The sequence below is a fragment of the Myodes glareolus genome, chromosome 6 (assembly GCF_982192425.1).
Source record: "Myodes glareolus chromosome 6, mMyoGla1.1, whole genome shotgun sequence".
NCBI lineage: Eukaryota > Metazoa > Chordata > Mammalia > Rodentia > Cricetidae > Myodes > Myodes glareolus.
Window position 1 is genome coordinate 113,420,258 of NC_142031.1, and position 18,972 is coordinate 113,439,229.

At 46.4% G+C, this 18,972-nt stretch overlaps 1 protein-coding gene across 2 annotated transcripts; it reads left to right on the forward strand.

Annotated features, from left to right (window-relative positions):
- Positions 1-82: 82 nt before the first annotated feature.
- Positions 83-18,939, forward strand: Chpf2 (chondroitin polymerizing factor 2). 2 transcript variants are annotated; one of them, XM_048440241.3, is made up of 4 exons: positions 83-523; positions 15,354-15,918; positions 16,557-16,739; positions 17,530-18,939. In XM_048440241.3, coding segments are annotated over exons 1-4 (2,052 nt in total). In that variant the 5' UTR covers positions 83-521; the 3' UTR covers positions 18,832-18,939. The 2 variants fall into 2 exon arrangements, with proteins under 2 accessions (XP_048296198.1, XP_048296197.1); XM_048440240.3 differs by lacking the exon at positions 83-523 and adding an exon at positions 13,391-14,944.
- Positions 18,940-18,972: the final 33 nt, after the last annotated feature.

The window sequence follows — 18,972 nt, forward strand, 5'->3', positions numbered from 1 at the left end:
AACTACCAGTGACTCCCAGGTGTTGCGCGGTCCTAGTGACGCCATCAGAATGCGCGAGACTCCGCGTTGCGGGAGTATAAGCGTCCGGGAGTCCTGTCCCAGCAGGCCGGTTTAAAGCGCTGAAAACTGCAAATCCCAGATTGCTCCTCGGAGAGGCGAGCTGATCTCCCAGACAGGACACCACCTCTAGCAGATAAGTTTACCCGGCTGTTCAACTGGTTTAACCAGCAGAGAGTGCGACCGCTTCCCAGCATGCCTCCAAACGGAGCCAGCCCTAACAATGGGAGCCGAGAGGTAGAGGTGGAGGGAAAAGGAAGAGTGCGGTGCTGCTGGGCAGAGGCGGCACTGAAAGTGAGGTAGCCCTTCGCAGACCACACTAACAGGGCCCCATACGAGAAAGGAGCCCTAGTTTCATGGAACCGAAATTGAAGTCTCATCAATCGTTAAACTTTTAGAAAGTGCCAGACGTTGTTCTGAACCTTGTTGGTATCTTAGCCGAGTTACTGGATTCCAACAGAGCCATGTAAGTGTTGTGGAAACAGTCTAAAGTAAAAGTACCACGTTGCTGAGTTTAACTTAATGGACAGTTAGCTGTGACTTGTCCTGTTCCATTTCCTTTGAAATGAAACATTCACTGTCTAAAATTTCAAACAGATTCAGTGTTAGGTACATTGTAAACTCTAGATCTGGGGCCTCAAAAACAATGTAACTCTTTTTTTTTTTTTTTTTTGACCCTTGTTACCTCTCCAGGCTCCTTGACACTAAAGGAAACAAAAGAAACCGTTACTTCCCTTGAGTGCACTCACAGAAAGTGAGCATCTCCTTCTACAGTTACCATTTTCCCAAGCTAAATAGAAATTAGGCTTGAAGGTCTATGAGGCTGGACAGCTTCAGACCCTGCTTCCTGTGTCTTTGATAGCACACTAATTTTGAGAAAGAAAGCATCACCCAAGATTTCAGAGGATTGCAAAGATTAGAAAAGGGAGAAGGTGAAGGCGAAGTTTTGTTGAGACCCACTAAGGGAAGCCTGGTTTGTCCTGGTAAAGGCTATTTTGTATATAGACTCCCCCTTTAATTCTTTTTAATCTGCTGTTACATTGTTTGTGTTTTAAAGACTAGACCTCAGGCGGACTCTGTGAGTTCCAGGTCAGCCTGGTCTACAGAGTGAGTTCCAGGACAGGCTCCAAAGCTACACAGAGAAACCCTGTCTCCAAAAACAAACAAACAAATAAACAAAAGCTCATCCAAAGACTGGAGAGATGTTAAGAGCATTTTGCAGAGGTGCATACTTTGATTCCTAGCACCCACATCTGGTGACTTGCCTGTGAAAATAGTCCTCGGAGATCTGGTGCCCTCTGCTGGCCTCTGCAGGCATCTGCACACATGTGAATATGGCAACAAGAAGTTATACACACACACACACACACACACACACACACACACACACACACACACACACACACCCCAGATCCAAATGGGCTTGTCAGTCACCTGGACAGGAAAATGCTACTCCAGAAGCTGTTCCCGAAACTAACCCACCTAACCACTGAGAAATGTTTTTCCTTTACAGTGTTCCTTTTTCAGTCCATTGTCCACTTCTGCCTTTGAGGATGGCCTCATCTTACTCTGTTGTCACTACCTTCTGTGCCTCATTGGAATTGATTAAGCAGAGAGGACAGTGACTGGGAAGGGAAGGTCAGAGTAAGATCTCTATAACAGGGTCCAGAAAGCTGGTCCCACCTCTCCCGCATCATAGAACTAGTTTTCCTCCTTGATGGTCTGCTAGTGCTTATAGTTCAGATGTGTCACTTAAACACCATTGACCACGTTCCCTGTATAACCTCCACCAGCTGTGTAGTGCTATTGACATCTTACACAATTGAAATAAGCATATGCAGCTTTCAAAATAGCAAGAAAACTTTATTCAAAGGCCAAGTAATAGTACAGATCAGGAATATACATACCGTCACTCTTGACCACAGGGCACATGAATAAGGATGCACTCAAGGGCCCTGATTAATGTTTGGGGCTTCCTTTTATTTATGCGGTCTAAGGGAAAGGGGCTGCTTACTGATAGGTGTAATATGAGTGGTTCTCTGTTTTTACGGACAGGCTTGAGTTATGTAAGCTTTTGCTCTTGCCTCATAACCTTTCCCATGATGCATCTGATCTTTACATTTTCATTTGTTTATTGTTGTGTATATACCACATGCACACTGATGTCAGAAGACACTTCTGAATTGATTCTCTCCTTCCACCTTGGATTCCCAAGATCAAACTCAAATCATCAAGCTGTGGTGGCAAGAGATCTTTTTACCTGCTAAGCTATCTTACTAGCCACTTAAAGATTTTTATTTGTGTGTGTGGTGTATGCTCACATGTGTGTATGGAGGCCAGAGGAAGATGTCAGGTGTCCTACACTATCACTCTCTGTCTTATTCCCTTGAGACAGAGTCACTGAGCCTAGAGGGAGGATGCAGCCAACAAGCCCTATGAATCCTCCTATCTCCACACTACCCTGTAGTCAGATTTTTCTTTGGGCTGCCAACCCACAATGACACGGAGACTTACTAATTATGAAAGCTTGGTCTGAGCTTAGGCTTGTTTTTAACTAGCTCCTATAACTTAAATTAACCCATTTCTATTAATCTACGTTCTGTGACATACTGCCCATCCTGTTTCCTCCATGTCTCCTCTTGGATGCTCAGCTCTTCTTCCTACTTCCTCTCTCTGCCCAGAAGTCCCACCTATACCCCCTCCCTAGCTATTGGCTGTTCAGCTTTTTATTACACCAGTCACAGCAATACACCTTCACACAGTGTACAAATATCCCACACCACCACCCTCCATAGCACTGGGGTTACAGACATATTCAACCATGCCTTCCTTTTTGTATGAGTTCTGGGGCTTTGAACTTGGGTGCCTGTGCTTGTTCAGCAAGTGCTTTTAAATGCTGAGCCATCTCCCCAGACCCATGCATCTGGTTTTAATCTTGTGCTATCCCAATTATATGTAGGCATAAAATGATAATAGAGGATTCTCCCTAAAACTTCAAAAGACACAGTGTCTTGTATTGCACATGCACCCGAAGCCAGATTAGGTCAGATTATCCCATCTCTCTTGTTTTTAGGATGAGTTACAACACATGTCTGAGTAGAAATGGGGAATTATCTAGGGGTCCCTAAAGGAAATAACTTGTTTCCACTGTTTAAAGTTGGTATACCTACAGGCTAATACAGATAGGGTTTCCAGATTTCCAGCAGGATGTTGTGCACTGTTGGGAGAGAGGACTGTGTGCATAGCATAGGCAGGTGGGGGTCCCAGGTTGCCAAGTAGATTGTGAAAAGAATGAATGGTCCAAACTAAGTGGAGCCTGAGGTTGCTGAGCCGTTCTCTATGCTAGCCTGTCTCATTACTAAATAAACTCACATGGAGCTTCAGTACGTAGAAGTTATCCCTTGACTCCTGAGGAAGCTCTTAAGGAGCCTTACTCAAAGCCTATACCGACTGTCCGAGGAGAGTTGTATTGTCAGTTTTCACATGTGTATAGCATATGCAATCATCCATCTTCATTGCTTTTCCTAGTCCTAACTCTTGACCCCTTCTACCTTCATGCTCTTTGTTCATTTGTATGTTTTGTGTCATGCTAAGGATTGAACTGAGGGCCTGTGCTTATTTCACAGATGTCTACCACTGAGCATCAATCCTAGGGCATGCACACCCACCCACACACCTCCACAGTAGATGAGATGACTAAAATTATGAACCTGTTACCGGAATGTTTTTCAGGGTCTCATGTAGCCTAAACCTTAAACTCTCAGGATGACCTCAAACTTGTGATTCTCCTGTACCTCCTGCCCACATTTATATGTACTGGGGATCAAACCCAGGGTTCTGTGCTTACTACACAAGCCCTCTATTAACTGAGTTATCTCTAGCCCTCCTCTCTCTCTTTTTTAAAATTTACATTTGTTTATTTCTAATGTTTATTTATTTATTATGTATACAGTATTCTGCATACATGTCTTCCTTCATGCCAGAAGAGGGCACCAGATCTCATTATGGATGGTTGTGAGCCACCATTTGGTTGCTGGGAATTGAACTCAGGACCTCTGGAAGAGCAGCCAGTGCTCTTAACCTCTGAGCCATCTCTTTGGTTTCTGCCCTTCTCTCTTTTTAAATTTAGATTTTAATACATGAGAAAACAATCAACATCTGTCTAAGTCTAACTTATTTTTGCTTAACATTTTCTCCAGTTCCACCCATTTTCTTTTTTTTTCTTTTTCTTTTTTCTTTCTTTTTTTCTTTTTTGAGATAGGGTTTCTCTATAGTTTTAGAGCCTGTGCCTCTGCCTCCCAAGCACTGGAATTAAAGGCGTGCACCACCACTGCCCGGCTCCACCCATTTTCTTACAAATAATATAATTGCATTCTTCTTTAAAGCTGAGTAATAAATACTCCATTGTGGGAATAGATTCCATTTTGTTTATCTATTTGGCCACTGGTAAGACAGATACTGATAGGCAGATTCCATAGATTGGCTACTGTGAATAATTCTGTAACCTAGGTACGTAGCTATTGCATGGGGACTTTGAGTCATTTAGATTTATGCCCAGGACTGATCTGCTAAGATCATGTGGTAGTTCTGTTTTCAGATCTTTGAGGAACTTCCATGCTTATTTCCCAGTGGTTGGACTAATTATATTTCTACCAACACTATGTGGTGTACAAAGGTATTGTCCCATATCTCACCCTTTCTTTGATTGCATTATTTCTCTCTCTCTCTCTCTTGGATTTTTCAGGACATGATTTCTTTGCATAGTCCTGACTGGCCTGGAACTTGTTTTGTAGATCAGATTGGCCTTGAACTCACAGTGATCCACCTGCCTCTTCCTCCTGAGTGCTGGGATTAAAGGTGTGCACCACCACCCCGCATTATTTTATTATTTTTGTTTTCATTTCTTCTTCTTCTTCTTCTTCTTCTTCTTCTTCTTCTTCTTCTTCTTCTTCTTCTTCTTCTTCTTCTTCCTCCTCCTCCTCCTCCTCCTTCTCCTCCTCCTTCTCTTCCTTCTCCTTCTCCTCTTCTTCTTCCTCCTCCTTCTCCTCTTCCTTCTCCTCTTCCTCCTCTTCCTCCTCCTCCTCTTCTTTTTGTTTGCTTTTTGAGACAAGGTCTCTCTGTATAGCCCTAGCCATCCTGGAACTCACTCTATAGACTATTTTTGTTTTCCTGATGGTAGTTACTACTCTAGGGTGAGATAGAATCTCAGTGTGGTTTGGTTTGCATTTCCCTGATGGCTAAAGAAGTTGAACATTTTTTCCATGTATTTGTTGGGCATTTCTACTTTTTAGAGCTGTCCATTGGGTTTACTTGCCCATTTGTTGATAAGATTGTTTGTTTCTTTAATGTTTAATTATTTCAGTTCTTTGTATATTCCGTTTGTGTCAGACAAGTAGCTGACAAAAGTGCTCTGGCATTTTGCTGACTCTCCCTTCGCTCTGGTACTGATACCTTTGCTGTGCAGATACGTCTTACTGTGCTGTGACCTCACGTTAGCTCTTTCCATTATTACCTGAGCTATGAAGAAAGAACCTTTGAAAAATAAACAGAGGGGGCTGGAGAGATGGCTCAGAGGTTAAGAGCACTGACTGCTCTTCCACAGGTCCTGAGTTCAATTCCCAGCAATCACATGGTGGCTCACTGCCATCTATAATGAGATCTGGTGCCTTCTTCTCGCATGCAAGCATACATGGAAGGGATGTTGTATACATAATAAATAAATAAATCTTTAAAGAAAAAGAAAAAGAAACAGACCATGACATCCAGGTGCTTAGTGCCTGAAAAGAAGTGACTTCCGTGAACCATTTTACGAAGGAGGCAGGGCCTTACCCAGCACAGCATAATTAGGCACATGACTCCTAACATACTACTTTTATTCAAACCCAGTTTTCCCATCCAGAGCTTGACCTTGGGCAAAGTGCATACTTTTCCTCTGTGGAATGAGAATGATAGTAGTACAGTATTTACCTCAAGTCCATTAGAAAGATTAGCCAAATTCCTAGGTTTTTATTAGCCAATTAAGTTCCGTTAGGACTATGTCATGTTGTCCTGTGGCTTGTAGAATACTTGTTTAAGGACGATGTGCTTTGCTATTTACTTAATGTCATTAATAAATACAGAACATCTAGTATGAGAAAAAGGTAAGTGACTTTAAAAAAAAATTTCTGTATGAAGCAAAGGAGCTACTTATGGCTGTGGGTCAAAATCATTCATCCAGGAAGCAGGGAAGATGTCTCACTCAGTAAGGTATCTGCCACATCAGCATGGGGCCCTGTATTTAATGCACTGGGCACAGTGGTACACACCGGTGATCCCAGTACTGGGGAAGTGAGGACAGATCTCTGGGACTCCCTGGCCAGCCAGTTTACCCGAGTCAATAAACTTAGTTTAGTAAAGAGATCCTGTCCCTTCAACGCAATGTCCATCAAAATCCCAGCAAAATTCTTCAGAGACCTCCAAAAAATGGTACTCAATTTCATTTGGAAAAGCAAAAAACCCAGGAAAGCCAAAACAATCCTGTACAATAAAAGAACTTCCGGAGGCATCACAATCCCTGACTTCAAACTCTACTACAGAGCTACAGTACTGAAAACAGCCTGGTATTGGCATAAGAACAGACAGGAGGACCAATGGAACCGAATAGAAGACCCGGATATCAATCTACATATCTTCAAACACCTGATCTTTGATAAAGAAGCAAAAAATATCAAATGGAAAAAAGAAAGCATATTTAACAAGTGGTGCTGGCATAGCTGGATATCAACATGTAAAAGAATGAAAATAGACCCATATCTATCACCGTGCACAAAACTCAAGTCCAAATAGATCAAAGATCTCAACATAAAGCCAGCCACACTGAACCTTATAGAAGAGAAAGTGGGAAGTATACTTGAATGCATTGGCACAGGGAACTACTTTCTAAATATAACCCCAGCAGCACAGGCAGAGAGAAACAATTAATAAATGGGACCTCCTGAAACTGAAAAGCTTCTGCAAAGCAAAGGACACAGTCAACAAGACAAAACGACAACCTACAGAATGGGAAAAGATCTTCACTAACCCCACATCAGACAGAGGTCTGATCTCCAAAATATACAAAGAACTCAAGAAATTGGACACTAAAAGATCACATAATACAATTAAAAGAATGCAATACAGACCTAAACAGAGAACTCTCAACAGAGGAATCTAAAATGACTGAAAGACACTTAAGGAAATGTTCAACATCCTTAGTCATCAGAGAAATGCAAATCAAAACAACTCTGAGATTCCATCTTACACCTGTAAGAATGGCCAAGGTCAAAAACACTGTTGACAACTTATGCTGGAGAGGTTGTGGGGTAAAGGGAACACTTCTGCATTGCTGGTGGGAATGCAAGCTGGTATACCCCCTTTGGATGTCAGTGTGGTGATTTCTCAGAAAATTAGAAAACAACCTTCCTCAAAACCCAGTAATACCACTTTTGGGTATATATCCAAAGGATGCTCAATCGTGCCACAAGGACATGTGCTCAACTATGTTCATAGCAGCTTTGTTTGTCATAGCCAGAACCTGGAAACAACCTAAATGCCCCTCGATCGAAGAATGGATAAGGAAAATGTAGTACCTTTACACTATTGAGTACTACACAGCAGAAAAAAATAACAACACCTTGAATTCTGCAGGAAAATGGATGGAACTAGAAAACATTATTTTGAGTGAGGTAACTCAGACACAGAAAGACAATTATCACATGTACTCACTCATAGGTGGTTTTTAAACATAACGCAAAGAAAGCCAGCCTACAAACCACAATCCCAGAGACCTTAGATAACAAAGTGAACACTAAGACTTACATAGATATACTCTACATGGGAAGTAGAAAGTATAAAAAGACACGATCTCCTGAGTAAATTTGGAGCATGGGGACCTTGGGGGAGGATTGAAGAGGGGAGGGGAGAGGCAGGGAGGGGAGCAGAGAAAAATGTAGAGCTCAATATATATATATATATATATTATATATATATAATATATATATATATAGAGAGAGAGAGAGAGAGAGAGACCCTGTCTCTAAAAGTGAAGTGTAGAGTGACTGAGGAAGACACCTTATGTATACCTCAGGCCTCCACATGCACAGCCACATGTGTACACACATAGACACAAACACATGTACCATACACATATACATAACCCCTCACAGGAACCTAAGCCTCCTGGGAGCACTGTCTACAAAATATCTCCTCTCTCAGCCTTACTCAACATGGTCACAAGCAGGTAAGAGGTTACAAGAGAATAATATTTATTTTTTGAAACTAGTAATTCATTATGCTATTTCTATTATCATATTTAATTCTCCCAGAAAATTCTGAGGTGGATATTGTTATCACTGTTACCATTCTACACATTCTAGGTACAGTGGTTGTTGGGGAAAAAAAGGCAGTAGTGGTGCACGCCTTTAGCATAGCACTCAGGAGGCAGAGGCAGGAGGATCTCTTTGAGTTTGAGGCCACCTTGGTCTATAGAGCAAGTTCCAGGGCATTTTCCAAAAGCTACACAGAGAAGCCTTGTCTGGTGGGGGGGACGGGAAGAGAGCCAGGTGGTGGTGGTGCATGCCTTTAATCCCAGCACTTAGGAGGTATGCTGATCTCTGTGAGTTCGAGGCCAGACTGGTCTACAAGAGCTAGTTCCAGGACAGCCAGGGCTGTCTCCAAAAACAAAAAACAAGAGGGAGAGAGAGAGAAAAACTAATCAACAAACAAAACCAAAAAACTCATGGCTACTTAGAGCCAGTGTAAGAATTTAAGGCTGGAATCTTGTGGTTTTCTACCATCACGTACTGTCAGTATAGCCAATCACAGTTGTGATATCCTATGAGTAAACAGTTGATAAGCAGAGTCTTCTTCAGCACAGTGTCTTAGAAAACTGACTAACTACTTGGATATTTAAAATCGTGTGCATGGAAAAGTGCTGAGGATGAGAGGAAAAGAAATGAAGGCTGAGTATGAAAGAGTCACAGAAAGCTCAGTGCAGCAATAGCTGATTACTGGTTCACATTTGTCCTGCCTGGTTAGTTTTTTGTCAACTTGCCACAAGCTGGGGTCATCTGGAAAGATGAAGCAAGAAAATGCCTCCATCATAGTGGCCCGTAGGCAAGTCTGTGGGGCATTTCCTTGATTAGTGATTGATTTAGGAGCTCCCAGCCCACTGTGGATGGTACCATCCCCTAGGCAGGTGATCCTAAGTTGTATAATAAAGCAAGCTGAGCAAGCCAGTAAGCAGCCTTCTTCCATGTCCTCTGCATCAGCTCCTGCCTGCAGGTTCCTGCCTTGACTTCCTCTGATGATAGACTTTGACCTGCAATCCAAATAGACTCTTTCTTCTCCCAAGTTGCTTTTGGTCATAGTGTTTTATCACAGCAACAGAAAGCAAACTAGGACATTCAAGGCCGGCCTGGGCCACATATTAAGACCTTGTCTAAAAATGTAAAAAAATCTAATAGAAAATTATGAAGAAACCAAGACCCGAGGAAGAAACTTGTCTTGTCCAGTTTTACCGAAGAAGTTAGTAACTTCTTCAACAGTTAGTAACTGTTGGATCCTGAAGTCCAATCACCGAGGAGGAGTCACCCCAAGAGACCACTCTCATACCACAGTTGATGTAAAAGCAAGAGGATTTAATTAATTCTGTCACAACAGGGTCTTTCAGCATTCGAGAAGCCAGAAAGACCCTGAATAGCTGGTACAGGCTACTTTTAAAGAAAAAAACTACAGAAACAAGGTGGGGGGGGAGAACTCAGGGGTTGATCTTCAACTATTATAATTGGCTTATTAAAAAGGCTACTGGCAATGATTGGTCTGAGCCAGGGTGGGAGAGCTGTTGCCAGATCAGGCAGGGTAAGGGGGAACATCTGTGGGTTACTTTGACCCCTTCCTAGGGACTGAGTCAACACCTAAGGGTTATCTTGCCCCTATTCCAATAACTGAGTTCTATTTGGAGAACATCCACAAGAACACAGGGAGATGGGAAATCCCCAACTTTCCAGTACATGCATGTGAAGTTGTTAGGTCCTTGGTTACCAGGGGAAGGGGGAAAGCACTAAGGCTGAGAGGCCTCAGAAATGGCTTCAGAGTTATTGTAGAGTTTTACAGTAACTAAGAAGAGTCTGGAAGTATAGTGCCCAATATCTTAGTATTATCAACTTGATAGAATCTAGAATAATTTACAAGACAGACATACTGTGAGGTGTTGTTTTGGGTAGGCTTATTGATGTGGGAAGTAGGTGGCAGTGTTCCTTGAGCTTGGGTCCTGAACTGCAGGAGGAGAAGGCTGGGTGAATACCTGGATTCAACTGTCTCTGCTTCCTGACTGCACATGCAATGTGACAGCTGCCTGAAGCTCCAGCTACCATAGTGGACTGTACCCTGGAACAACGAACCAAAATAAAACTTTTCTATCCATGTTGCTTTTGCTCTGAGTATTTTAACACAGCAACAGGAAAAGTTGTGAGCCTAGTCTTTAACAGCTGAGCCATCTCTCCAGGCCCAGGAACAGGAAAAGTAACTAATATAGGAGATGCAAGGTATGATGTGGGATGGCCTTCTGTATATGTGTTGCTTTTATTGGTTGATGAATAAAGCTGTTTGGGCCAGTGGCTTAGCAGAGTAAAACCAGGCAGTAAATCAGAAGTGGGGGGAGGGGGGGCAGAGTCAAAGAGATGCCATGTAGCTGCTGAAGGAGAAGGAAACCTACTGGTAGGCCACAACCTTGTGGTGATACATAGATGGATAGAAATGGATTTTAGTTGTCAGAACTAGCTAGAAATGTGCCTGAGACACATCGGCCAAACAGTGTTGTAATTAATATAGTTTCTGTGTGATTATTTGGGTCTGGTCGGCTGGGAAACAAATGAGCAGTCTCTGGTTACACAAAAGCCCTGAAATACAGCTAATCAGAATTAAGATAGCTTATAAATTGAGCTCATTGTGGTGGTACAGACTAATGATCCCAGCACTTATGAGACTCAGGCAAGAAGATGGCTATGATTTCAAAACCAGCCTGGTCTACATAGCAAGACCTTGTCTCAAGGAAACAAAACATTGATAGGATTTCAATGTTTGCATATGGAAAAATGTAGAATATCACTTCAATATCCTTTCATATTGATTACATGTTAAACTGACATTTTAGTTATATCTTGTAATAGTTTGAATGTGGTTGGCCCCCATAATCTCATAGGGAGTGGCACTATTAGGAGGTATGGTTTTGTTGGAGTGGGTATGGCCTTGTTGGGGAAGTGTGTCACTGTGAGGGCGGGCTTTGAGGTTTCCTATGCTCAGGATACTGCCCAGTATCTCAGTTGACTTCCTGTTACCTACAAGATATAGCACTCTCAGCTCTAGCACCACATCTACCCACACACTGCCATGCTCCCCACCATGATGATAATGGACTGAACCTCTAAAATATAAGAATGGCTGTGGTTATGGTGTCTCTTTACAGCAATAAAAACCCTAAGACATATCTAATACAATAAAGCATTAAAGTTAATTCCACTGTTCCTTTTACTTTTAATGATTGTGGCAATAGCCAGGCATGATGGTACATGATTGTGGTCCTAGCATTGAAGAGGCAGGGGCAAGTCAATCTCTATGAGTTCAAGGTCATGTCATATGGTCAGACTTGGTGTTAAAATAAAACTATAAAATTCTAGTTTCTTGACCATAAAAGAAAAAGAAGTAAAAGAAAACATTGTGTAATAAAATATTTCACTATGCTCAAAAATGGAGAGAGAATATTGTGAACATGGTAACACAAATGCATTCTGAACACTGACATGCATCTCTATAAGTGATAAAGCTCACAGAATGATAACTTAGTATATCTCAAGCCTGACAATCTTCCATCCATGTGAGTTGTTTCTTAAGAATTTATCACAGCATTATAGAGATGGTTCTGTGGTTAAGAGTACTTGCTGCTCTTCCAGAGGACCCAGGTTCTGCTCAAAGCACCCACTTGGCTGTATGCAGCATCTATAACTCCAGTTCTAAATGATGTGATGTCCTCGTCTGGTCTCCTCCATTCCTAGACACGTGGTACAGACACATGCAGGAAAAACAAAAACCCAACAACAACCTTGCACATAAAATAAAAATAAATCTTAAAGAATTTAGCACATACAGGGCTAGAGTGATGGCTCAGAGGATAAGAGCACTGACTATTCTTCCAGAGGTCTTGAGTTCAAGTCCCAGCAACCACATGGTAGCTCTCAACTATCTATAATGAGATCTGGTGTCCTCTTCTGATATGCAGAAAGAACACTGTATACTACAAATTCTGCAGAATTGGTTCTCTTTGTGTGTGTGTGTGTGTGCGGGGGGGTGGTCAGGACAGAGTTTCTCTGTGTAACAGCCCTGGCTGTCCTGGAACTCACTTTGTAGACCAGCTGACCTCGAACTCAGAGATCTGCCTGCCTCTGCCTCCCAAGTGCTGGAATTAAAGGTGTGCGCCACCACCTCCCGTCCAGGACAGCTTTCATATGAGGCACCTTCTTATGATGTACAAAACATCACACATACACACATACTCCGGTATCATTTGGCAACAGAATTGTCCCTGTATATTTTTAAGTTGCCCTCTAGGTGTGGCACTGTCCTTCTTGGGAGCACTGCCATCTTTTTTTATTAGCTCACGTTGGGCTGTTCTGCAGTTGGGTCTAGCTGTCCTGGCCTTAGTCAATCTCCTCCTTCTTAGGCCCTTACTGTGCTCCCTCCTTTGCCTGGAAAACTCTGCTTTATGTCTGGATAAATCTTGCTGAAACTTGGGATCTCAGCACGTCCACATCCCAATCTAATTTAATTCTTCCTGGTGTGTGTGTGTGTGTGTGTGTGTGTGTGTGTGTGTGTGTGTGTGTGTGTGTACACGCGCACAAGAGGGTAAAATCGTGTGGATGTCAGAGGACAGCCTGATAGATTCAGTTCCCTCCTTTCACCATGCATGGAACTCGGGTCTTGGTGGCAAGCACTTTCAAATGGTGAGTTTATCTGACTGATTTTTAATTCCGTTATTGCCAGCCTTGAGACTTACCGCATTGTGTTAGTGTCTATGGCCTGTCTACAGCAATTCTCACTGCCTTAGAGCTACAGAGAGTTTTAGGCTAACCTAAGGCATTTTTCTTTAGAGTTAACAGGGTTGAGCTGAAGTGAGGGATCATCGTTGGTCCAGTCGGGGTTCACTCGCCTTGGTTTTAGGAACCACAACCTCGGAGTCGAGTGGTGCAGCCGCAACCATAGAGAGCGCGAGGCGGGAGCGAGGGGCCGGATGTGGTCACCATAGAGACGGGTGAATGACAGGCAGCGGAAGAGGAAGCCCTGGAAAGGCTAGGCTGTGAGGTGGCAGCGGCTGCTGAGCTGAGCTCCTCGGCCCGCAACGGGGTGGGCTCTTGGTCTCGTCACCCGCGAGGCGGCCCCATCTCCGCCCTGGCCTGCCGTGGGAGTCGGGTGTCCCCGTCGGCCTGATCGGACTGAGCACCCGCTTGATTGATCCTGCTTTCCGCCGCCGAGGCTCGCAGAGCAAACCAGCTGGACGCCGGGCCTCTTCTGCAGTCGGGGGACGTAGGCGATTCGTTTCTGACTTCAGACAATCGGCTAGGATTCGCTTTGGGGCTTCTTCCGAGGGCTGGCACGGGGCTGTGGTTGCCAAGGGACCTAGTCGGGCACTGGCTGATGCAGGCGGAGGTCCTGTTGGGAGGTGGTGAGCCTCTGCTGGCCTTCCCAGACTCCAGCGTTTCTCTTAACTGCTGCTGTCTCCCGGGTTGTTTTATTTGGTAACCTCTAACTACATCAAGAGTGCCTATAATTTGTCCCTTGCTGCTCTTAGGAAGGTGGACAGCTGAGTGGGATGGTCTGCAAAATGGCTCCGTCAGCCATTGCGCTCCTCTGAGAGGCCAGCTGTGCTGAGTCACTGTGGCTGTTCACCTCATTTGGGTGGGCAGATGGGTGATGGCTAGTGGTCTTCTGTGACGAGGGGGTTACTAGAACCTATGGGTTACTGTGACACTCGGGAGCAGGGTGGAAGGAGACTTTGACCCCTTCTCTAGTGCTAGCCTGCAGCAGTAGGTAAGGAGTCCCTTCTTGTGCCTGAACAGACATGGTGGGCCATGATCCCTACAGGCCAGAACAGGGTGGCTGAGGTGGGACCCTTTGGTTGGACTGTTGTTTGGATGCTGCATGCTCTTTTCCCTAACCCCTGCTTATCAGGTGCTGCTAACTTTCAGATCAGGCCATGCTTCAGATGAATGTAACCCCTTCTGGGTTAGGTTTGGCAGTGTTGCACGTTCTTTCCTCTTCCTACTGGACTACAGACTGCAGTCCTGGTAGTGAGTGGCATTGTTCACATAGACGTTAGTATTTTGTTGAGAGGTAGAGCAGCACCATGGCCACTGAAGACCAGACATAGGGAGTTGGCAAGTCTTTGTGGGATGCTGGGCCTGGAAGCCAGCACACTTTGTTCCTTTCTCTGTTGCTGACCTCATTGACTTCAGGTTCTCTGATTAAAACTCTGGGGCTACTGCTGGTCTGGTGCCCATCAACCTACTGTTCTTTGAGACTGTGCCCTGGGGCACTCTATGTCAGGGCCTGCCACCATGAGATTGAGCTCGCTGTTGGCTCTGCTGCGACCAGCACTCCCCCTCATCCTGGGGCTGTCTCTGGGATGCAGCCTGAGCCTTCTGCGGGTTTCCTGGATCCAGGGTGAGGGAGAAGATCCCTGTGTAGAGGCTGTAGGGAAGCCAGGAGGGCCACAGAATCCAGACTCAAAAACTGGACTGGACCAAAGTGATGAAGACTTCAAACCCAGGATTGTCCCCTACTACAGGGACCCTAACAAGCCCTACAAGAAGGTGCTCAGGTGAGGGTGATATGTGCACAGTCCCCCAGCACTGATCCTCACTCTCAAGCCATTTGCTGCTGTCTTTGCACTGCTACTCAGTGGTACTTTCCTAGAAGCACTTGTTTCCTATCTTGGTTTGCTCCTATTTTCTCCTCCCCAAGTCTGAGAGTCTCACCCATTGGTGTTAGTGTCCACTGTTCTTGAACAGAACTGTACCTGTACTAACCCACTGAATAGACCTGAGCAGATGCTGCCCTCCCACAGTGGGCACTCACACGGGTAGCTAGTTGGTAGTGATGAAGAAGGGGTACTCTCCCCTTTCCTAATCCCAGCTCTTTCATTCCTAGGGATGTATGTGCTGGGCAAGCTGGTGAATGTTCCCCTAGTGACTTAGGAGTTGACCCCTTATCTTCTGATCTCTCCACAGGACTCGGTATATTCAGACAGAGCTGGGCTCTCGTGAGCGCTTACTGGTAGCTGTCCTGACTTCTCGCGCCACACTGTCCACCCTGGCTGTTGCTGTTAACCGTACAGTGGCCCATCACTTCCCTCGATTACTCTACTTCACAGGGCAGCGAGGGGCCCGGGCTCCTGCAGGGATGCAGGTGGTGTCTCATGGAGATGAGCGGCCTGCCTGGCTTATGTCAGAGACCCTGCGCTACCTTCACACACACTTTGGGGCTGACTATGACTGGTTCTTCATCATGCAGGATGACACTTACGTGCAGGCCTCCCGATTGGCAGCTCTTGCTGGCCACCTTAGCATCAACCAGGACCTGTACTTGGGCCGTGCAGAGGAATTCATTGGTGCAGGCGAGCAGGCCCGGTACTGCCATGGGGGCTTTGGCTACTTGCTGTCACGGAGTCTCCTGTTGCGCTTGCGGCCACATCTAGATGGCTGCCGAGGGGACATTCTCAGTGCTCGGCCTGATGAATGGCTTGGCCGCTGCCTCATCGACACTCTGGGCATCGGCTGTGTCTCACAGCACCAGGTGACAGCCCCTTCAAGGCAATCTCAGTCCCCCAATGGTTGGCAGTGACTGAATGATTTCTGTCCAAACTGAATTCTTGAGACCATCCTTTTGTCCTTCCCAGACGCCAGCCTGCCCCTTCAGTTCTCCCTTGCTCTCCTTACAGCACTGGGGCCATCAAATGTGCGTATCCTTAGGGACCGCTAAAGCCAGAAAGGTGCCAGAACTCACCCCCCCCCCCAACCACCACCACCCCATTTCCACATTCAGTGCACATCACAGTTAAGGACAATGTGAAAATGTTCTAGAGTTGGCCAACCCCAAAGTGGAAAGTTCAGAGGTTCCTCTGCTGCCCCAGAGAAGGTGGAGCTTCCCAGAGGCAGGCCATCTTCTATACCAACCTACTGGGAGGTTCTTCTATGACTGTATCCTCATGAGCAATGGGGTTCTTGGGGGAACAGGACGTCCTTAGTTGCCTATTTGCTTTCTCATTTCCAAAATGTAGGCACTGGTAGTAGGAATGGAGGAGGGGGAGCCACTGCATTTCTGTTCATCCTAAAGCAGCAGCAGGGATGGTGTAAATGCTAAGGAGGGCTGAGGGAGCTTTGGGGAGTAACAGCTTATGTGTGCAGCATTGATTGTCTAATTGGTCCCTCTAGGGGCAACAGTATCGCTCCTTCGAACTGGCCAAGAATAGGGACCCTGAGAAGGAGGGGAGCTCTGCTTTCCTGAGCGCCTTCACCGTTCACCCTGTCTCCGAGGGCACCCTCATGTACCGCCTCCACAAGCGCTTCAGTGCCCTGGAGTTGGAGCGGGCTTACAACGAAATAGAGCAACTGCAGGTGAGCCGATGCAGTGCACTGCAGTGAACTGATGGAGTGAGATGCAGTGAACTGATGCAGTGAGCTGCAGGTGAGCTGATGGAGTGAGATGTAGTGAGCTGATGCAGTGTGTTGCAGTGATCTGCAGGTGAGCTGATGTAGTGAGATGCAGGTGAGATGCAGTGAGCCAATGCAGTGAGCTGTGCCTGAGGACAATGACTGGATGCTTAGGGAGTAGGCAGCTGAGGTGGGGGCTGGGCTAGTAGATAAAAAGAGGCTAACTTCCTAAATTTAAAACAACCAGAGGGACAAGGGACCCTGGGCTCTAGGATATTGTAAAGTAAAGCCCTGAGCTGACTCAGGTGCCTCTAAATGTGTAGGTAAAGTCCCAGGAGCTTTCAGTACTGCTCTCTGAGACAGCAACCCACAAAGTCCCAAGCTTCTAGAATTGTTCTAAAAGGTTCAAAAAGTAGAAGAGGGGAATTCTATAGTGTGGGTCTCCAGAGCTGGGGTGTAGGTAGGAGCAAAGATCTGGTCGTGAAGAGGATGTGGGTCCTATGGCTATGGGAGTGAAAGTTTTGAGCTTTGCCTGTCGAGACCCACTTGCTCTGTGGAGCATATGATCCTCCTGGCAGCAGCTGTGGAAGGTGGGTATTGTTCTTCCTTTCTGCACTTTAGATGAGTTCTGTTACATGCGAGGGACTAGGTGTTGAACCAGGAGGCTGCTGTTAGAACCTCAGAGCCTGGGCATCTGGAGTCGGGTGGGATCTTAAAACCAGCACTAATGTTGAGTGCATTCCCTCCAACCTAGGCTCAGATCCGGAACCTGACCGTGCTGACTCCTGAGGGAGAGGCAGGGCTGAGCTGGCCTGTTGGACTCCCAGCCCCTTTCACTCCACACTCTCGCTTCGAGGTGCTGGGCTGGGACTACTTCACAGAGCAGCACACCTTCGCCTGTACAGATGGGGCTCCCAAATGCCCGCTGCAGGGGGCTAACAGGGCAGACGTAGGCGATGTGGTGGACACTGCTCTGGAGCAGCTCAATCGACGCTATCAGCCGCGCCTGCGCTTCCAGAAGCAGCGACTGCTCAATGGCTACAGGCGCTTTGACCCCGCAAGGGGCATGGAGTACACTCTCGACTTGCTTCTGGAAGCTGTCACTCAGCGAGGGCACCGACGCTCACTGGCCCGCAGAGTCAGCCTGCTGCGGCCACTGAGCAGGGTGGAAATCCTGCCTATGCCCTATGTCACTGAGGCTACCCGGGTGCAGCTGGTGCTGCCGCTCCTGGTGGCTGAAGCTCCGGCTGCCCTGGCTTTTCTTGAGGCCTTTGCTGCCAGTGTTCTGGAGCCTCGAGAACATGCATTGCTCACCCTGTTGTTGGTATATGGGCCCCGGGAAGGCCGCGGGGGCCCTGACCCATTTCTTGGGGTGAAGGCTGCAGCCGCTGAGTTAGAACGACGGTACCCTGGGGCGAGGTTGGCCTGGCTTGCTGTGCGAGCAGAGGCCCCTTCCCAGGTGCGACTCATGGATGTCATTTCCAAGAAACACCCGGTGGACACACTCTTCTTCATTACCACCGTGTGGACGAGACCTGGGTCGGAAGTCCTCAACCGCTGCCGTATGAATGCCATCTCTGGCTGGCAGGCCTTCTTTCCAGTCCATTTTCAAGAGTTCAACCCTGTTCTGTCACCACAGAGATCCCCCCCAGGGGGACCTGGGGCTGGCCCCGATCCCCCATCCCCTGGTGTGGACCCTTCTCGGGGGGCTCCCGTTGGGGGCAGATTTGACCGGCAGGCATCGGCAGAGGGCTGCTTCTACAATGCTGACTACCTGGCAGCCCGAGCCCGGCTGGCTAGTGAACTGGCAGGCCAGGAAGAGGAGGAAGCCCTGGAGGGGCTGGAGGTGATGGATGTTTTCCTCCGGTTCTCAGGGCTCCACCTCTTTCGAGCCGTAGAGCCAGGGCTGGTGCAGAAGTTCTCCCTGCGGGACTGCAGCCCCCGGCTCAGTGAGGAACTGTACCACCGCTGTCGCCTCAGCAATCTGGAGGGTCTGGGAGGCCGTACCCAGCTTGCCATGGCTCTGTTTGAACAGGAGCAGGCCAACAGCACTTAGCTTCCCCACCCCTGTGGAAGGGCAAGGCAAGGTGATGGACAGATGGAGGGCTTGTTACTGTATTTTTTTAAAAACAAGAAAATGTTATTAAAAGTATCTTCTGCCAAACTGTTTTTAGGGAGAGGGGTAAGAAGAATCTGA

Excerpts from the sequence above, each read along its gene's own strand:
- Chpf2 (XM_048440240.3), top strand. The coding sequence starts at position 14,664 with ATGTCAGGGCCTGCCACCATGAGATTGAGCTCGCTGTTGGCTCTGCTG. Across the intron at positions 15,919-16,556 it reads GCTGTGTCTCACAGCACCAG|GGGCAACAGTATCGCTCCTT; the intron begins GTGACAGCCCCT and ends TGGTCCCTCTAG. Across the intron at positions 16,740-17,529 it reads ACGAAATAGAGCAACTGCAG|GCTCAGATCCGGAACCTGAC; the intron begins GTGAGCCGATGC and ends CCTCCAACCTAG.